This window comes from Nymphalis io, chromosome 27 (genome assembly GCF_905147045.1).
Source record: "Nymphalis io chromosome 27, ilAglIoxx1.1, whole genome shotgun sequence".
Taxonomy (NCBI): domain Eukaryota; kingdom Metazoa; phylum Arthropoda; class Insecta; order Lepidoptera; family Nymphalidae; genus Nymphalis; species Nymphalis io.
In genome coordinates, this window is record NC_065914.1 from 3,283,356 (window position 1) to 3,303,304 (window position 19,949).

Sequence of the window (19,949 nt, forward strand, 5' to 3'; positions counted from 1 at the left end):
GTATACGGCTAATTTCAGAGTTCCGCTTAACAGAACTAGACAGTATATCAACAAACCTTGATGCTGTTTCATTAGCATCGCAAGAGGGAGTGATAAAAGAGAAGTCTACTGTCTCTTACTACTTAATGCAGGCATCAAAATTAATTCTTTGTAAGAGGTTGGTTTTTTAGACTTCTAAGTCTATGGGCGAGGGCGAGGTCAATGCTGAGCAGTACTGAGGCATGGTAGAATCAACTACAAATACTGATGCTCGAAATACTGTTTTTAGCATAATATGGTCTAGACAGTTGTGCAACCTAGTAGGATATGTGTGCCCAGGCAATAGTTCCAGTTCAGCGGTTACATTTAGGTAAGCTGCACAGTTCCTATCAATAGAACAGGCTTTAATATCTATGTTTATATCTCCGGCAACTATCAAGTTATTTCTCGGGTTAATAAGACGAATAATATTATCAATAGAGTTTAAAAAACTGTCTGTGCATTGTATGGACGGGGATCTATAAATAGCCAAAATGAATATGTCTGGTTCAGTTTTAATAAGTAAAAAGTTGCCTCCTATTGCTTCGGGTTCCGTTATAGAACATTTTATGTCTTTTTTCACGTATATGACTATACCATCGTTTTGATTAAGGCAATTACTCGAGTAATAATAATCATAGTTAGCAATAATAGGATTAGGTTTGTGACTATTTAACCAGCATTCCGTTAATATTATAATGTCACTGTCAAACTTGAAGCGCGACAACTGAAGTGTTAAATGATCGAAATTTTTATATATACTACGAATATTTTGACAAAACATCTTAAGATGACAAAACATTTAAGCAGAACCTATATTTAATAAGTTGCAAGTTTGTGTATCACATAAATACGCAGATGCTACATTAATGTTATCTATATCCGTTGAGATAACATCATTTGAATCAATCATTGCAAATGACGGGTATTAATTTGGTACAAAATAGAATGTTAAAGAATACATGCTTTGTAAGAACTAGGAATGCTAATTTTTTTTTTTTTTTTTATAGAATAGGAAGGCGGACGAGCATATGGGCCACCTGATGGTAAGTGGTCACCAACGCTCTTAGACATTAGCATTGTAAGAAATGTCAACCATCGCTTACATATCCAATGCGCCACCAACCTTGGGAACTAAGATTTTATGTCCCTTGTGCCTGTAATTACACTGGCTCACTCACCCTTCAAACCGGAACACAACAATATCAAGTATTGCTGTTTTGCGGTAGAATATCTGATGAGTGGGTGGTACCTACCCAGACGAGCTTGCACAAAGCCCTACCACCAGTATTTAACTAACCTAATTGTAATAAATCTGTATTGAGATTGCTATTTGTGAAACATATTATTGTGTGTATGTGTATAAAAGTTAGTCGAGGTACATGTGAGTGAAATATGTGTACTGATACTTTGTGGAACAGTATATATAAAATAAAAACAGAGGGGTTGTTACAGTGACATAATGTGATGAGTAAATTAAGCTTAACATTAAAAAGGCATATCAAACGTAACAGATAATTAATTGCAAAGGGCAAACAACCAGGGCCAGATAGTATATACGATAGGTATTCGGGGTCAACTTTTCAGAAAGGAAGACTGGTTTGGCAGGTCCATCTAATTTCAGGTGGGTCGTGTTGAGTTTTTACTTTCCTTATGCCTATTATTAAACTGTCGAGTGCCTTTAATCATATTTATATATAAACAAACATAGTCTTTTCAAAGGTGGCGCTGCTAATAGAATTCAAATCGAATTAAGTTTAACTTATTGCATTAAATAATTAAATTTGACTCAGAATAATGATATTGTTTCTAAAGGATTTTATTTTGAATGTTGTCAAAGTAATTTAAACCCTTTAACAATAAATTAAAAATTAAAAGTGTCTTTAAAAGTTTCAAACAATCAAAACAGAGTCTACTATAAATTAAATATTGTTATAATAGCTAGATAAATAATAGTTTTTTTGAGGCTGAGCTGAGTTATGATTATACTATCATTTCTCTGATTATACTGTCAATAGTAAACACTCTAATTATGTCTATATTGAATGTATGTAATGTATGTATACTTGAATTAATTTACATGATTTTTTCATTTATTTTTCAAGATGGCATTATTTGCACTTCTTCCATATAATTGCGATGAAGACACAATATAGTCCCGTGTAAATTAAAATGATAACAAAAAAACAATGTACAAAGGTTGGGGAAGAAGAGACCCGGGGAGGAACGAAGTCCTTTGCGATATTTTTTCGTGTGCGAATGGACTTCAGGAACAGCCTTGCTACTGGATAAGTGCCGATGAGCAAACCGTTCAATTGTGACATGCTCACACGCACATTTTCGTTATTTTGCTTTGCTCTATTATTACGCATGCTTGATGCTTTATTAGTTCGTCGGCTCAAATGGGCCCCCTTGCGTCTTGCTGGCATTTTTAACTGTAACACATACATACAAATAGACCAAATCTTCAATCTTTTAGTATTTTACCAACCTTTTCAATATCATAAAACTTGTTTGTATTTCTTATCGATTAAATAAATCGTTAAGTACTTTGCAAATTTTTAAATGTCAAAACGACGCGACGCTTCTCGTGAATGACGTAGACGAAAGCTTGAGGTAATGAGGTTCACTGAAAGTAATTATTTTGATATTGTTCATACAAAAATACTAAAATAGTGATTACAAAATGGGATGATGGGTTAGGAGGGTGAAAATTTGGGGTTAGGTTCAAATCCTAGGTCAGGCTAATAAAAAGTTATTGGGTTTTTCTATATAAAATTCTCAGGAGCAGCCCGGAGTCTGGAAGTTGGAAGTGTGTAGACTCCCGTGTCTCGGAAAGCACGTAAGGCCGTTGTTTCTGCACCTGAACTCTTTCCGGTTGTGTCCGATTGGTCCCATCGGATTATGAGAGTTCGGGAATATACTGCACCTGTGTTTGCGCACTATAATATCCTGCGCAGTTGGCTCATCTCTCTTGAGATTGGCCGCTGTGGTAGAACTCGCTCCGGAAGACATTTTTGTTATCGTGTTTCGTCATGTCCGACTTTGTATATAAGTGACTGTCTTTATTGTTTCAGTTAGCTGTGACATATGCTCCTTAATCATCCTATGTGATCTTACGTGATCCTTAAACACCTGCTCAGAGAATTACTTGAAATTAAAATTTAACATGACGAGTGTGCCGCGCATATACTTCAATTTCGATTGAAACATAACCTATCATATAATCTTAACATCTTTATTTTTCTTTATATACGTTTATGACCTCACGTCCTTTCAATGGCTAATTACTATACAAAGCAATGTTAAATTCTCGTTACATACTTATTACCATTTTCGGTAAGGAAATTTAAAATATTTATAATATTTAGGGTTGAGTTCTAAATGTAATATATATAAGTCATATAGGATTCTGTTTTATATTATTTCCTAGGGGGCAAGACCCACTCGAAAACCCGTAAATAATTTCCATTTATCATGTTATGTTGCTCATGTTGAGAATGAATAATAAATAAGGTATATTGATCTGTACAATATTTTAATATGATAAAATAGACTGACCGAAAACTTAGTGTAAATTAATTTACATATAGTATAGTAACAGCCTGTGAATGCCCCACTGCTGGGCTAAGGTCTCCTCTCCATTTTTGAGAAGAAGGTATGGAGCTTATTCCACCACGCTGCACCAATGCGGGTTGGTAGAATACACATGTGGCAGAATTTCAATGAAATTAGACACATGCAGGTTTCCTCACGACGTTTTCCTTCACCGTTAAGCACGAGATGAATTATAAACACAAATTAAGCACATGAAAATTCAGTGGTGCTTGCCCGGGTTTGAACCCACGATCATCGGTTAAGATTCATGCATTCTTACCACTGGGCCATCTCAGCTATATAGAATAAATAAATTTAATTGAACATAATATTATAATTATGATTATTAAAAGCCTGCGTGAATAAATACCTCAAAATTTGTTAGACGTATATATAATTTTTAGTAAATATATAAAATAAAAAAATATGTCATTGTCAACACAACACTATAATATGTTTTGTACTAAACAGCAGTACTTGGTATTGTTGTGTTCCGGTTTGAAGGGGTAGTGAGCCAGTGTAATTACAGGCACAAGGGACATAACATCTTAGTTCACAAGGTTGGTATCGCATTGGTGATGTAAGCGATGGTTAACGTTTCTTACAACGCCAATGTCTATGGGCGTTGGTGACCACTTACCATCAGGTGGCCCATATGCTCGTCTGCCTTCCTATTCTATAAAAAAAATCACACGGAACATTATCTTAAATGTTAATCATAAACTTTATTTATATAAAAGGTAAGGCATATTTGATTTATTGCAATCAACGTCACTTTCAGTCATAATCTAGATTCGAGAATTGAGTTCGATATCGTTTGGTCGACTAAACTAAATAACTACAAATAATATCGGAAATATATATTAAAAAAGGATTTTATTAAAACTTAAATTCGTCATTTTCCAAGATTATATTAATATTAAAATTCCGAGAAGAACTGACAACAAACTCACTAGTTACTAATTTGATTCCCTAGCACGATACCTAAATTAATATTAATTTTTGTATTTATATATATTTCTTTGTGATTGCATAAAATTAAACATAAGTACTATTATATCAATGTTATAAAATAATAGCAAAACAAGCGTGAAATTAAATTGTGACGAAAAACCTTTAAGTCTAGAATGTTAGTGTACATAATGCTCATTTGAATTGCACATAAAATATTTAAATTAAAATCGGATGAAAATAGAAATACGACCCAATGTCATTTCAAAGCATACAGTATTTAATAAAACTAGATTTTCATTACATACCTATAAAAACTTCCGTTAACATATTTATTATAGTTAGCGTTCCGTTACTAGCAATAAGTCAAATAGTTTGTTTTATATAATTGGCGCACTTGGGAGGCAAGACCGACTCGTAAGCCGTGACGGCAAACGGCGTGTCGCTCTCCTATACAGTCACTTCATGCCCCCTCTCCCCCGCTACCCTCTACTTCCTTGTGTTGAAATAATCGTCTCAACTTAAAAGAGAACCAGAAAAAATTCTAAAACTATTATATATATATAATCTTTCAAAAGTCAGATAGATGATCCGAAAGAAATTTAACCAATAGAAGTACTTTTTTCTCGCTTGAAAAACGCCTATTGCGTGTCGCCCATGAAGTGTGGGGGGCAGCGGAGTGCGGTGTGGAACTCGAGCGTCACTGAATAGTTTGCGTATGCGCCTTGCGTATATGGTTGGCCTCAACCTCGGTCTTCTTCAGCGAAGTGAGACAGTGGAGGCACTCTATACATTTCATCTACTATTTTATTGCAAATTCTCTAAGAACATATATTCATTAATTTTCACTGATAATGGTGTATTCCACCAACCCGCATTGGACAAGTGTGGTGGAATAACCTTCTAGAAAAGGAGAGGCCTTAGCTCAGCAGAAAGACACTCACAGGCTGTTACTGTACTGTACTGTAATTTTCATATAGGATACAATATGATGATGAAAATTAGTAACTACGAAATTTGTTGTCGAATCTTCTCCGAGTTTTAACATTGATATAATCATGGAAAATGACAAATTTTATTTCTGATAAAAGCCTACTTAAATAAATACTTTTACTGATTCCGATATTTATATACTCGTATATATTGTATTGTGTTTTGGTCTATTTTAAATCTCACGGAACATTGTTTTCATAATTAAATTTAAACTTGCCTTGAACTATATCGATATAAAAGGAGGCAAAAATATATTCGGTTTATTGTTAACGTCTGTCGCATTCTAGTTTCTACTAATTTCGTGAATCAAGTTCGACATCTTTTTGCTCGTCTTTAATGCTAAAGTGGGAGTACAAGACAGCGGTGAATCGAAAGTCGGACCTTACGGCTTGGGCTGCAGAAATCACAGGGGGCAAATGCTGGTAAACTTTCTCGAAGCGCAGGGGCTCTTTTTGATGAATTCTTTTTTTCAAAAGAAGCTTCAGAAGAGGTGGACCTGGCGAAGCCCCGATAACGTGACAAGGAACGAGATAGACTTTATCATTTCGAATAAAAGGCACATATTTAGAGATGTTTCAGTGATCAACAGGTTTAATACCGGAAGTGATCACCGCTTGGTTCGAGGCACTCTAAATATCGACTTCAAAGCCGAAAGATCGAGAAAGACGAGGTCTACTCTCCGACCTACCATGCTCCAAACTGCTCAAGGCTCCGAAAAGTTCCAAATGGAACTTCAAAATCAATTCACTGCGTTGGAAACCGTAAGCAGCATTGATGAGAAAACCGACACGCTGGTCAAAATATTGCAAAACACATCCCGCAAGTGTTTTCCGCCACAGAGAAGAGACAACGCACCAAAACTCTCTGCTGAGACACTCGAGCTCATGAGAAAACGACGAGAACTACCATCGTTTTTGTCATATAAGGCCTTAAACCGAACAACAAAAACGCTGACGCGACGCGATCTCCGATGCTCCAATACCCGTGCCATCAAGGCTGCGATTGAGCAAAATCGGGGATCGAAAGTGTTCGCTCGCAAGTTTGGGAGGCCGCGTCTGACAAAACTTAAAACTGAAAATGGTGGGGTCGTTACCTCTAGGCCTGAGATTGTCGGAGAAGTAGAGAGGTTTTATGGGCAGTTGTTCTCTTCAAGATCGGATAAACCCGTGGGAATCAGTATTGATGACCAGCGCGCCCCTCTTATGCGCCATTACTCCGAGGAGCTCCCGGTCGTTGACCAAGGCGAGATTAGGGCGGCTCTAGAACAGCTTAAAACAACAAAGCTCCGGGAGATGACGGAATCACAACAGAGTTGCTTACGGCAGGCGGGACTCCGGTCCTGAAAGAGCTAGCAAGACTCTTTAATTCCGTCATCCAACATGGCAAGACCCCGGAAACGTGGAGTGGGAGTGTGGTGGTACTGTTTTTCAAGAAAGGTGATAAAACCCTCTTGAAAAACTACAGACCAATCTCCCTCCTGAGTCACGTGTATAAGCTGTTCTCAAGAGTCGTCACGAACCGTCTCGCCAGACGACTTGACGAGTTCCAGCCCCCAGAGCAAGCCGGTCTTCGATCAGGCTACAGCACCGTGGACCACATCCATACTGTTCGGCAGATTGTGCAGAAGACCGAAGAGTACAATCAGCCGCTGTGTATGGAATTTGTGGACTACAAGAAAGCCTTCGACTCCATCGAAACCTGGGCAGTGCTCGACTCGTTGCAGAGATGTCATATCGACTGGAGATATATCGAGGTACTGAGATGTCTGTACAATGCTGCTACAATGACTGTCCACATCCAAGACTGTAAGACGAAGGCGATCCAACTGCGCAGAGGGGTGAGACAGGGGGGTGTAATATCCCCGAAACTGTTCACCAACGCGTTGGAAGACGTTTTCAAGACGCTGGATTGGACTGGGTATGGAGTTAATGTAAACGGCGAGTACATCTCACACCTTCGATTTGCCGATGATATCGTCATCATAGCAGAGTCGCTGGAACAACTCACCGAAATGCTGCGTAGCCTAGGCGAGTCTTCCCGGTGTGTCGGTCTCGGTATGAACTTGGACAAGACCAAGGTCATGTTCAATAGGCAAGTCGTGCCGGGAACGATATACGTCGAGGGGAAACCTCTCGAAGTTGTTAGTGAATATACCTACCTAGGACAGATAATAAAAGTCGGTAGGAACAACTTCGAGAAGGAAGCCGATCGAAGAATTCGCTTGGGATGGGCAGCATTTGGCAACCTTCGTCAAGTCCTCAAGTCGTCTATACCGCAATTTTTGAAGACGAAAGTCTTCAACCAATGCGTCTTACCTGCCATGACATACGGTGCCGAAACGTGGACACTAACTGCGGGACTAGTCCACAAATTCAAAGTCGCTCAGCGTGCTATGGAGCGAGCTATGCTCGGAGTATCTTTGAAGGATAAGATCAGAAATGAAAAGAACCGGAGTCACCGACAAAGCTTGCAAAATTAGTAGGCTGAAGTGGCAGTGGGCTGGTCACGTATATCGTAGGACCGATGGTCGTTGGAGCAGACGAGTCCTAGAGTGGAGACCGCGAATCGGCAAGCGCAGCGTAGGGCGCCCTCCAGCCAGGTGGACCGATGACCTTAAAAAGGTGGCGGGCACCAACTGGATGCGGAAGGCGGAGGACAGGGAGCTTTGGCGCACCTTGGGAGAGGCCTATGTTCAGCAGTGGACAATGATTGGCTGTTGATTGATTGATTGATGGAAAAGCCACCGTGTTGTTATCTATTGAGTGATATTTCTATTAGACGGTTTTTTCATATACAACACGTCAATTTAATTAGAAATAAATTATTACCAAGGACATTTTGTTTCAATAAAATTCATTTTTGCAGTTTTTTTTTGGTTGCATAGTTTAAGAGATAATTTAAAATATCAAATACGCGAGACAATTTTATTAATGTTCGGCCAATCGATCACAAGTAAAATGTTTACAGCCCAACGAAGTGGGCACGGGTCAGCTAGTAAGTAACATACAAAATAAACTGGAGGCGATCGTTTCATTCCCAAGGTGTGCAAAGTACAAACTAATCAAAGATAAATTATAGACACACAACACACGAGTCTTGCGATGTTATCACACAGTAATGTGTATATATAAGTCTACACTAATCTACACTAGTATATAAAGGGGAAGAGTTTATTCGTTTGATCCCGCTAATCTCAGGAACTACTAGTTCGAATTGTTTTTTTTTTTTCAGTTGGATAGCCTATTTATCGAGAAAGGTTTTAGGTTATATAACATCACGCTACAATCAATACGAGCGGAACATCAATGAAAAATGTTGCAAAAATGGGAATTTATACCTTTTGAGAGCTTCCGTTGCACGCGCTGTGTAAACGGTTAAAGTTACATGACAATCATGTGTAACGAAATTGTTCCTCTTAAAAAGTTCTAAAAGAAGTACGCGATAGCATGTGTCTATCTTTTGAGGTTGACTCACTATAATCTATAATCAAGGGACATAAAATCTTAGTTCCCAAGGTTGGTGGCGCATTGGCTATAAGCGATGGTTGACATTTCTTACAATGCCAATGTCTAAGGGCGTTTGGTGACCACTTACCATCAGGTGGCCCATATGCTCGTCCGCCTTCCTATTCTATAAAAAAAAAAAAAAACTTTTTGTATTGTATGCAATTTGTTCTAAAATAATGCTTTATTTTTTTGTTTTTATAAACATGGCATTAATTATTATAATAATAATAATAAATAATCTTTATTGACATTAAAAGTTACAAATTATAATGAAGTTCCTGATTTCTGAGCTAGGCTCATGTATTACAGAAATTAATTCTTATGAAAAATATCGTGATAAGATCATACAGTTTTTAGTACCTTTTTATAGTTTTGAGATATTTCAACAGGTAGTTAATAGATGGTTTGAAAACACTCGTACTTAAGCATTTGTTTTCGGTTTGTAAATTAAAGTTTGTAGGTTAGGTAGGTATTTCGTTTCGTCGCCGCATATAATTTTTTCTCATTGTTTTTTGAAATTTATAATTAGTCGGTTACTTGATAATATGTACTTTTTTTTAAATACCCAAATTTAACTTTCAGTTTTAAAAGGTTACAATACCCTGGGAAGGTGTCGTTTGCAGTCAAAGTAAATAAACACAGAGAAAGAAATTTAAGTATGTCGGAATAATTTTAAGGGACTGATGTTTTTTTCATGGCCAATTGTATGTTGTCCTATCGGTTATATAAATAAACCAATAAATACTAACATGAAACTAACTGCCATGAAAAAAAAAATCGTAAAAATATCGTAAATAATCAAATATTATAAGTGATTTCTTTAAGTTATACGCGGGTAATAAATTGTTTTGTCATATTATTCTTTTTAGACAAGATGAGGAGCATCGAAGATATTCAAGAAGAAGCGCGAGCAACGAATGACGCAATTAAGAAGGCAATTTCCAGCGAAGACTCTTCCGTGCAGAAGTTTTACGACAGCGCTGTGGTCTTTGTCACTGACGGGTCAGGATTTGTTGGCAAACACATGATCGAGAAAATCTTTAGGTATTTAGAGTTTTAATTTATTTTTAAAGAATGTCTTTAAAGAATTATATTTGATTTAATGGTACTGTATCGTAAGGTCCTCCACATCGATTTCGGCCCCAGCGGCCAATCTCAAGAGAGATTAGCTAACTGCGCAGGAGAACTAGTGTGTGCGTAAACACAGGCGCACTCTCTATTTCCTAACTCTCATGATCCAATAGGACGGCAATCCGAAACGACCGGAAAGAGTTCAGGTGCAGGACCAACGGCTTTACGTGCTTTCCGAGGTACGGGAGCAAATACACTTCCAACTTTCAGACTCCGGGCTGCTACTTAGAATTTTCTGACAGAAAAACCCAATAACTTTTTACCCATAAAAATTCCAGGTCGGGTTGGCCCAACCTGGAATAAGGGCTATGCTCGGAGTTTCTCTGCGAGATCGAATCAGAAATGATGAAATCCGCAAGCGAACCAAAGTAACCGACATAGCCCGAAGAATTGCTAAATTGAAGTGGCAGTGGGCGGGGCACATTGCTCGCAGAACCGACGGTCGCTGGGGCAGAAAGGTTCTCGAGTGAGAAAGTTACCCCATACAAGTTTCTGTACTTAATATTAACATTGATTTTACATTACATTCCTGCTACTATAATTGATGGATGCTGTTTGTTGGTTGGACAAAAAGTAAGGTATTACTATTACTTTTGTAAGAGTGCCGTACTATAAACAATGAAATTCTGCTTTAAGTAAAGAAAAACGCTCGACGCTATCTTGTTGATGGTTTCTTGAATGATTTCGGCCACACGGAAATTTTGTGGGACTAGCCAACTGAGCAGAACATATTAAAGGCAAGGCATGTGTACGCAAAGTGCCATCGGCTTATGAGTGATAAGCCGATGGGACGGCAAATCCGAACGGAAATCATTTAGACGCAGAGCAAAATTTATATACAGGAGTGTACACACTGCTAACTCCAAACTATTAGAAGTGAAGCGAAGTACTCGACAGAAAAACCCAAGAAATACTTTTGGAATCTTAAAAGCTAACCACTAGACCAAAAAGGGAGCGATTGCGTCATACCAATTAGGAGAACGATTTTAGATAATGTGTTTTTTTTTTTAATTTGCAGGTTATTTAAGGTACACAATTTGGTACGATCCCTTTCGTCGGCGTTAGCGTATTTCACAAACAATGAATGGAACTTCCACGACGCGAACACTCTGAGTCTACACAACAAGTTACCGGAAACTGACAAAGTAATATACAATTGTGATATTTCATCTGTAGACATGAAGGAATTCGTTTTAGTTTGGTGTTACGGAGTTGTAAACTATATCGTAAAAGAAGACATGGAGAACAGAAGTTACGCCTTATGGAAGCAGTCGGTGTTGAGAATAGTACATTATATAGTACTCCCATTGTACTTGTACGGGTTATTTAAACTGACGTCGGCTGTCATTAAGTTTATATATTTTGTTGTTGTCATGTTTTGTAAGTACTTATTTGTATTATTTTAAATTGGTACTTTGCGATACATGGTCATGTGAAAACTCTGTTTTATGGCATCCACAGTATTTGGTCCCGATTTTGCAAGACCAAATAAGCGAATAAATCTTATTAATTGATAAAGATTTCAATTGTAATTTTCCACAAGTATGTCCACTGGATCGTAAAATATATGATCGTTAAATATAAAGTAATGTAAGACAAAAACTATTTGTTAGGGATATGTCAACATTTGTCGCCGAGATGGCCCAGTGGTTAGAATCTTAACCGATGATCAAGGGTTGGAACCCAGGCAAGCACCACTGATTTTCATATGCTTAATTTGTGTTTATAATTCATCTCGCACTTGACGGTGAAGGAAAACATCGTGAGGAAACCTGCATGTGTCTAATTTCACTGCCATATATGTATTTCACCAACCCAATATAATAAATAATATAAAAATAAATAAAACAACATGAATGATAAACATTTAATACATAATATAATAAAACACTATTACATAAGAACGACTACAAATACGTAATTATATAATAACCGAATACAGAGCTACACTATTCTTTTAAAAGACACTACGTACGTCACTCGTGTAGGACACGCTTAATTAAATGTTATAATTTTTTTTAAATCTATTTTTTATATTTCCCTTTTAACAGGGATAACTTAATTTATTATTATTATAACAGGATGTCGTATACCTGACATTTCACGATATTCTGCGGTGAGTTACGAATTTCTCCATCCAGAATAGCTCTATAAAGATTTATATAATAATAATAATAATAATAATAATAATAAAATCCTGGGACAATTTTCACACACGGCCATCTGATTCCAAAATAAGCGTGGAGATTGTACTATGGAAACCAGACAACGGATATACTACATATACTATTTTTCTTTTTTCTTTTTTGATTATAGTCAATATACGTATATAGAAGTACCAAATTGTCTATATATAATTATATTAATTTTCTAAGAAGTTGTTAATATATGGTATATTAACCACCAACTTTCATTAAAACTAAAGTAAATTAAAATAATTTAAATATTTTCCATACATTTAACAAAAACAGATAAATTTTTTTAAAAATTCAAAATTTATAGCTTATAATACTATAGCTTCCCTTTCTTTAGCGACGGGTATAATGTTGGCTGGAAATAGAAAAAAAGTACTTTAATTAAAACTATTACTAGTTTAACTTAAGAATTTATGTCACCATCTTTAAATTGGGGAAAATCGTGTTTAATTTGATCTTAATAAGCTGGGGTTTACTTTATCTACAGAAATAAATAAAATGGTAGGAGTGACAAGGTACACGAAAATTTATGTGTAAACACGCGACCTTGTGTACCGATCTCACGCACATCACACATCTTACACTGACGTCATCTGACGCTCGAAAACTTACGCGGACGTCATCTAACGCTCGAACTCTTCACACATCAAAACTAAATACATGAAAGGGCCAAAAAGGTGTAGCTTTGAATCGGAAAAGCCATTGCATTATTTAACAGAATTACTTGTAAGCGAGTGTGTTTGAAGTAGGTAGGTATAATTGCCACCTGATGGTAAGTGGTCACCACCGCCATATAGATATTGGCACTGTAAGAAACAATAACCTTTCTTTAAGTCGCAAATGCGCAGCGTTGGTAACTAAGATGTTATGTCCCTTGTGTACGTAGTTACACTGGCTCACTCATACTTGAACTTGTAACACAATAACAATAATTATTGCTACTTGGCACCTACCCATACGGGTTTGCACAAAGCTGCTAAGTCTTAATCTAGTAAAAATTTTATTTAATGTCATGTGGTTGACATAGGACTTTTTTTTAATTCCAGTTGAAAATTTTTAAGCGTTATTTAGGATCCTGTTCTAAAAACGCATACCAATCCCACAAAAAAATACTGACCCTATTCAGAAGTGTAATAGAGGTTATAAAGTCCTGTATGAACATCAACGAATAGCAAATATAAGTTTCAAAAAAATATATAATTTTTTATCATTGTTCTTCTGACGCTACACTGCCGTATATCGCAGTTTCAAACGGTCCTTTACTAAACGGCTCCTGGAACACATAATACACTTTCTTATTGATCTTAAGAGAGATTAGCCAACTGAGCGAAACTTATTATAGGACACAAGTGTGTGCACAAACACAGGTGCACTCTCTATTCTCTCACTCTCATAATCCGATGGGACGATAAGCCGACACGACCGGAAAGAGTTCAGGCGCAGATCCAACGGCTTTACGTGCTTTCCGAGGCACGGGAGTGTACACAATTCCAACTTCTAGACTCCGGGCTGCTACTGAGATTTTTTGACATAAAGTCCAGTAACTTTTTATCAGCTTAACCTGGGTCTGCGGCATATCTAGCCACTGTATCAACGAGGCAGTCATTTGGTGCTACCAATATTGCCAATATAACTTAAGAGGTGAACACTTACCATCACACTATTTATTATATTTATTTACAATCGACTATTTTATCAAGTCTTATACAATTAAAAACAATTCTAACAAAAAAAAATATATAACTACAGAAGCGGTTATAACTCGCTTATAGCTTTTCGTTTATTTCAAACGATTTTTAAATATATATGTAAAAGATATTAAAAGTAACAAAAGTGTTTGGAAGGTTACGTCCAATAGCTTGTCTGGAACTAGCTTAAAATTTAGTTAGGCATGAGCCACACATATTAACAAGTGAAATTAAAAAAAAGCTTGTAAAAAGAACGCGTGCAATTATATACTCTAAGCTTAACGATAGCGACGCAATAGTCCACGAAAGACGCCCAATGTTTTACTTAATTATGGCAAATACACACTTATCGAATTTATATAAAAATCTATTGAAATAATACGAAAATACGTCAACAATAATAAAACGACCGTCTTAATTTTTCGTATTTATTTGTTTACAAACTAAAACTAAATATTTAACAGAATACTCGGGTAACTTTGTTACGACATATTTTTGCACAGAAAAAAAATCACACTTAAAATTACAGATAATATATACAAAATTCGTCTAATTTTAATACTCATTGTATAATGAAGTACATTAATGATTTAAACGGCGCTAGAAAGAGTCCGATTCATTAAATATAAAATTTAATAAAAAAAAACAAAATCTCAATTTCAATTCTACTGCAATTACTTGTCGACTTTAAAAAGCTTTTATATAATCTATGGTTAAATAACGAAAACTATCAACAATGACAGATAATAAATACTAATCGGACAGACTACAGTTGGCGACTATAACATTATTACAGATTAAAAAAAAAACTAGTTATTTGGTTGAAATTTAAAATAATACTATAAATTCATTTATTTACACTTGTAAGACCATTTTTCAATATGATTTAGCAAAAATTAAAGTCTTAGTGAAGTGTAAATATGGCAATATAAAGGTAGGTTCAGATAAGCGATGTTAATCGACAGCCGCTCGGATACGATTCAGATGTAAGCGGTTAACATATCAATAATCAATATGATTGCGTTCATATATGTAATCATGATACTGGCAACAATAATTACATCATAAAAATAAATACACTTATCTGTATTCACATTTAATTGCCAGTGTTGACAAATGTTTTTTTTTCAATTATGTGATCCAAAATGTTATAAATATCCCATAAGTTTGTAGTTGGACTCACTAAAATGACCATTTGCCAATTCTTTATGTAATTTTAATCCAGGTTTCCTTGAATAGCTAGGCAAATTAGTGCTAGGCCTTGAACACAATAGCCTATGGGGTCAAAATCGACCTTGAGTCTCTCTCATAAACGTCCCATAGTTGTAAATTTGAGTTAGTTGTAAATACAATATTTAGCGAAATATCGCTTAAACAATCGCTATGGTATTAGCGAATGTCACTCATATCTGAATATACCTTATATATTATATAACTACAGATAAATTAAAATAGCAACAATGTACTGGCAATAACAAATAATTACTACAGATAATACCATTTATTTGTAAACAAATAAGGTTTTATATAAATTACTTAATCATCAGGAAACTGTTATTAAAATTAATTGTGCATCTGTTTTTACATTAAATTGGTTCCATTTTTAAAATCATAATTGACATATTTTGTTTTTTATAAATCCATTCTTTGAAATCAAATTTACATTTATAAATTAAAATTTTAAAAAGAAATGTAACAATTAGTTCCTTCTCAATTTATTTTTATCAATAATAACTGATTTCTGCGATAGATACTAAATACTAGCTACGGGATATTTAGAAAACAGGGGCAGCCAATTAAATAATAATAATTATCATGATAATAAATTATTTTTAGTATATAATTATTTTTATATATAACAGTTCAGAAATCTTAGAACATTTACTTTTTATATATAAAATTTATTGAATATAATCCAATTTGATTTATGCATTGAACGAAGAGTTAAGCCGTTGGGCATTTCCTTATAAAACTTAAAATCCAAATGTAATATAAATTATCATGATAATTACCAATTAAATATTTAGCAACGTCCAATATTACCCATAATGTTGTTGACCACTTCCGTCGATGAGGCTGTACCACCCACGTCCGAGGTGAGGACCTTGTCAACGTTGATTATCTTATTAACAGCTCGTCTTATCAGGTCAGCATGGAAGTGGTGACCGAGGTGTTCTAGCATATCGATGGAAGCGTTAATCATAGCTATTGGGTTCGCGACAATCTTGCCAGCTATCGCTGTGCCTGGAAAGATTCAAAAGAACAAAAAAAATAAAGTTAGTTAATGTCACATGCTGCTTTAATGTGGTTTAGTGGCTACACCTCTTCTTGATGCTAGGATTTTTTTTTTATAGAATAGGAAGGCGGACGAGCATATGCGTCACCTGATGGTAAGTGGTCACCAAACGCCCTTAGACAATGGCATTGTAAGAAATGTCAACCATCGCTTACATAGCCAATGCGCCACCAACCTTGTGAACTAAGATATTATACCCCTCGTGCCTGTAATTACACTGGCTCACTCACCCTTCAAACCGGAACACAACAATAACAAGTACTGCTGTTTTGTAGTAGAATATCTGATGAGTGGATGGTACCTACCCAGACGAGCTTGCACAAAGCCCTGCACCAGTAAAGCAATTGGTCTAGCCCGTCTTGGTAAGTACCACCAATTCATCTGATAACCTAATGCTAAACAGCGTTACTTAGTATCGTTGTGTTCCAATTTGAAGGGTGAGTGAGCCTATGTAACAGGCACAAGAAACATAACATCTTATCTCAAGGTTGTTGGCGCAATGGCGTTGTATGGAATGGTTAACATTTCTTACAGCAATAATATCTTCAATATGAGTGGTGGTTACCATCAAGTGACCCTATCTTTTCAATACCCACAGTACTGAACTATACGGAAAGACAGATTATAATATTATAAGGATCTATAGCTATCAATATTGTTAACCGCACTTTCCTTATTCCAAAACGCCGAGAAGATATTATGACAAACGTCATCAGGGTTCGAATTAAATCGCACTCACCAGTGTTTCTGGTGCCGGGCTCGAACACAGCATAGTGGTCACCATAGTTCCTGCCGGAGAGCAGGCCGGCGCCACCGAATAGGCCACACACGACGTTCGATACGATCGAACCATACAAGTTTGTCATGAGAATCACGTCGAACTGATGAGGTTTGAAAGTATGTTATTATCATTTTAAAACAATGAGGATGAGATGTGTCCTCAACTATTTCAAAGCTGGATAGTTGAAATTATTGTGCTGTGTTGTGTGTGTGAGCTTATGCCACTATGCTAATCCAATGCATGTTATTGGATGTGACACATTTGACAGAATATCATCAGAGTCATATAGGTTTTCCTTCACAGATGAGCAGGAGATAAAGCCCAGCGGAGCTCGGATTAAGCCCACAGCCTTCAGTTAAGATTCACTGCTGATATGTATGTATATATATGTTATAAGAATAGTTGATCTCTACAACAGCGCTAAAAAAACGCACGCTAATTTAAAACCGCCATTTTGTTTGGGGACAAAAGAGTGAGGTAATTAATTCATTATTGGCGCGACTTGTGATTTGTTGAATGTGTTCGAAGTAATTTAGTGAGTTATTTATATCAATATTTAAAAAGACCAATTCGAGGTTTTTATAAAATCGGTTTCACTTCTGTATGCTAAATGTATTATATATTATTTTATAATCTTACCTAGCAACAAGTTGCATACAACAGTTGTCGATAATCATGTCGTTGTGTTCAATCTCTGGGTACTCCTGTGCGAGCCAACGCGAGGTTTCTAGGAACAGGCCATCAGAGAGCTTCATTATATTCGCCTTGTGAACTGTCGTTATCTGAATAATTGAGAAACAAGAAACGTTTATTTAGTAAAGGCAAATAGTACAACGTAAACAAAAAATGGTAGGCACGTAAATGGATCAGCTGATGGTGAGACATCACCAACGCCCATGGACATTGCCTGCTGTAAGAGATATTAACCAATCCTTACAATTTTAATGTGTCACTAAACTTAGGAACTGAGATGTTATATAATAATAATATCCCCTCCGACGTATCTTTACGTTGCCGACATGGTGGGGCTTGTGCGCTTCAATGATTCTTAGGGCTATGCCAATAGAGCTACTCATGTTGGATTGGCCTAAGATGAGAAGACAGACCAAGAGAAATACAACCCAAGCCAAGGTGGAACAGCGTACGCCGAGGGCTCCATGACTAAAGGGGTGCTTAGTCGTTAGTATGCGAACTTTAGAGACAAGGGGACCTCTAATTTAATTTACCCTTATCACAGTGAATGCAGGGCTCTGCTGTGATTGACTTTTATGTCCCTAGCTACTTGTGGAAATAATATGATAACTAGGTCCAAAACTAAAAAATATATACAGGCGAACGTGCCATCGTTAGAAGAAGAGTCCTTGCAGACTTCTAATTCATCCTCCAAATCTTTATTCCCATCAATACCCTCTTCATCACCAATTTTGTATGCATCTTCACCAAATTCATCACCAACCGGTGCTCAACTGGCAGATGTTGCACAGGAGACAAATTTTGTCAGTGAACCTGTCCCACCACCAGTGGTGTAAAAAACGTAAAAAGTGGAGTATGGAAATGAATAAGTTCATCCTACGTACCTACCTATATCTTACAAATTTAGAATCAGACACTAATTCGTATCTTTCTTCATTACATATAAAATTTATAGATAAATATTCACATATAGAAGTAAGCATACAGAGAATTGCTGACCGACGTAGAGCTATTATATTATATTATATTATACAAAAGAAATTATTATCACAAGAAACCATTGATCAGATTTACGATGAAGTTAGATCAGAATTGCAAGTAATCCAAACTCAGTTACAACAAAACGCTACAAATCTTAAAACATCCTAACAGGAAATCTTAACACACTAACAGGAAAACGTATGAAATGGACAAATGAATGCAATGAAGCAATTATTAGGATTTATTTCAAAATAACACAATTAGAGACTAATAAGACCGCTTATAGAAAACGTTTGTATGAAGAGTTTATAAACTTATACCCAGAGTTTACACACATTACAGAGCAAAGATTAGCGGATCAACGAAGGGCAATAATAAATATATTAAACAAGATAGATTAACACTGATTAAACAACAAGTAGCAGATGAAATACTATAATGTATTTCATACACTAACGGAAGACACAGATAATGAACATTTACAAACAACAGAACAAAGTGATATGACACACTACGATGCATTCAATTCTAATTCAAAAACAAACTCACAAGCTAAGAAAATGCAAAACACTACAGTTACATGCACTGATTCCGTTACATCAACCCCTATCGATGAACAAAACATAGAAAGTATCACCCACGATCATGATATGGAGCACCTCAACAACACGCAATCAATGCTTAATACTACCTTAGAAGTAAACACTGAAATAGAGAACACATTCGTACATGCTCTAGAACAATTTCGTGATACTGAACCAACTAGCAGACCATACATTCCTAAACAAAGGACTTCTAAAGAGTTTTCATTAATAATGAAATACATAGATACGATGATACTGACAAAATTTGTAAACACTGATACTGATTTTATCATTCTACAGACAATAATTTACTGTGCCGCATGGACAGCTGCTAAATGTAACGGAGCAAGAATGACATTCTCAACACAAAACAGCCATCAAAACAAATCATTTAGAAAACCTAGCTGGCAAAGAAAATAAGAAAATAAAATAAGGAAATTGCGAGTCAATATAGGCAGGTTAACGCAATTTATTAGAGGAAATAGAAACCGAAAAGTAGTAGCTGCAGTAGAACTCATAAAGACACAATATCAAT

General features: G+C 36.1%; 1 protein-coding gene across 1 annotated transcript in view; it reads right to left on the minus strand.

The window, feature by feature from the left end:
- Window positions 1–17,260, minus strand: part of LOC126778735 (isocitrate dehydrogenase [NAD] subunit gamma, mitochondrial-like) — a 28,467-nt gene extending 11,207 nt beyond the window's left edge. Inside the window, exons 1-2 of the mRNA XM_050502357.1 lie at window positions 17,115–17,260; window positions 16,123–16,323 (exon numbers count right to left, since the gene is read on the minus strand). Coding sequence (XP_050358314.1) covers window positions 16,123–16,323; window positions 17,115–17,241 — 328 coding nt within the window. The 5' untranslated portion in view covers window positions 17,242–17,260. The remainder of the gene's footprint in view (window positions 1–16,122; window positions 16,324–17,114) is intronic.
- Between the last annotated feature and the right edge of the window lie 2,689 nt (window positions 17,261–19,949).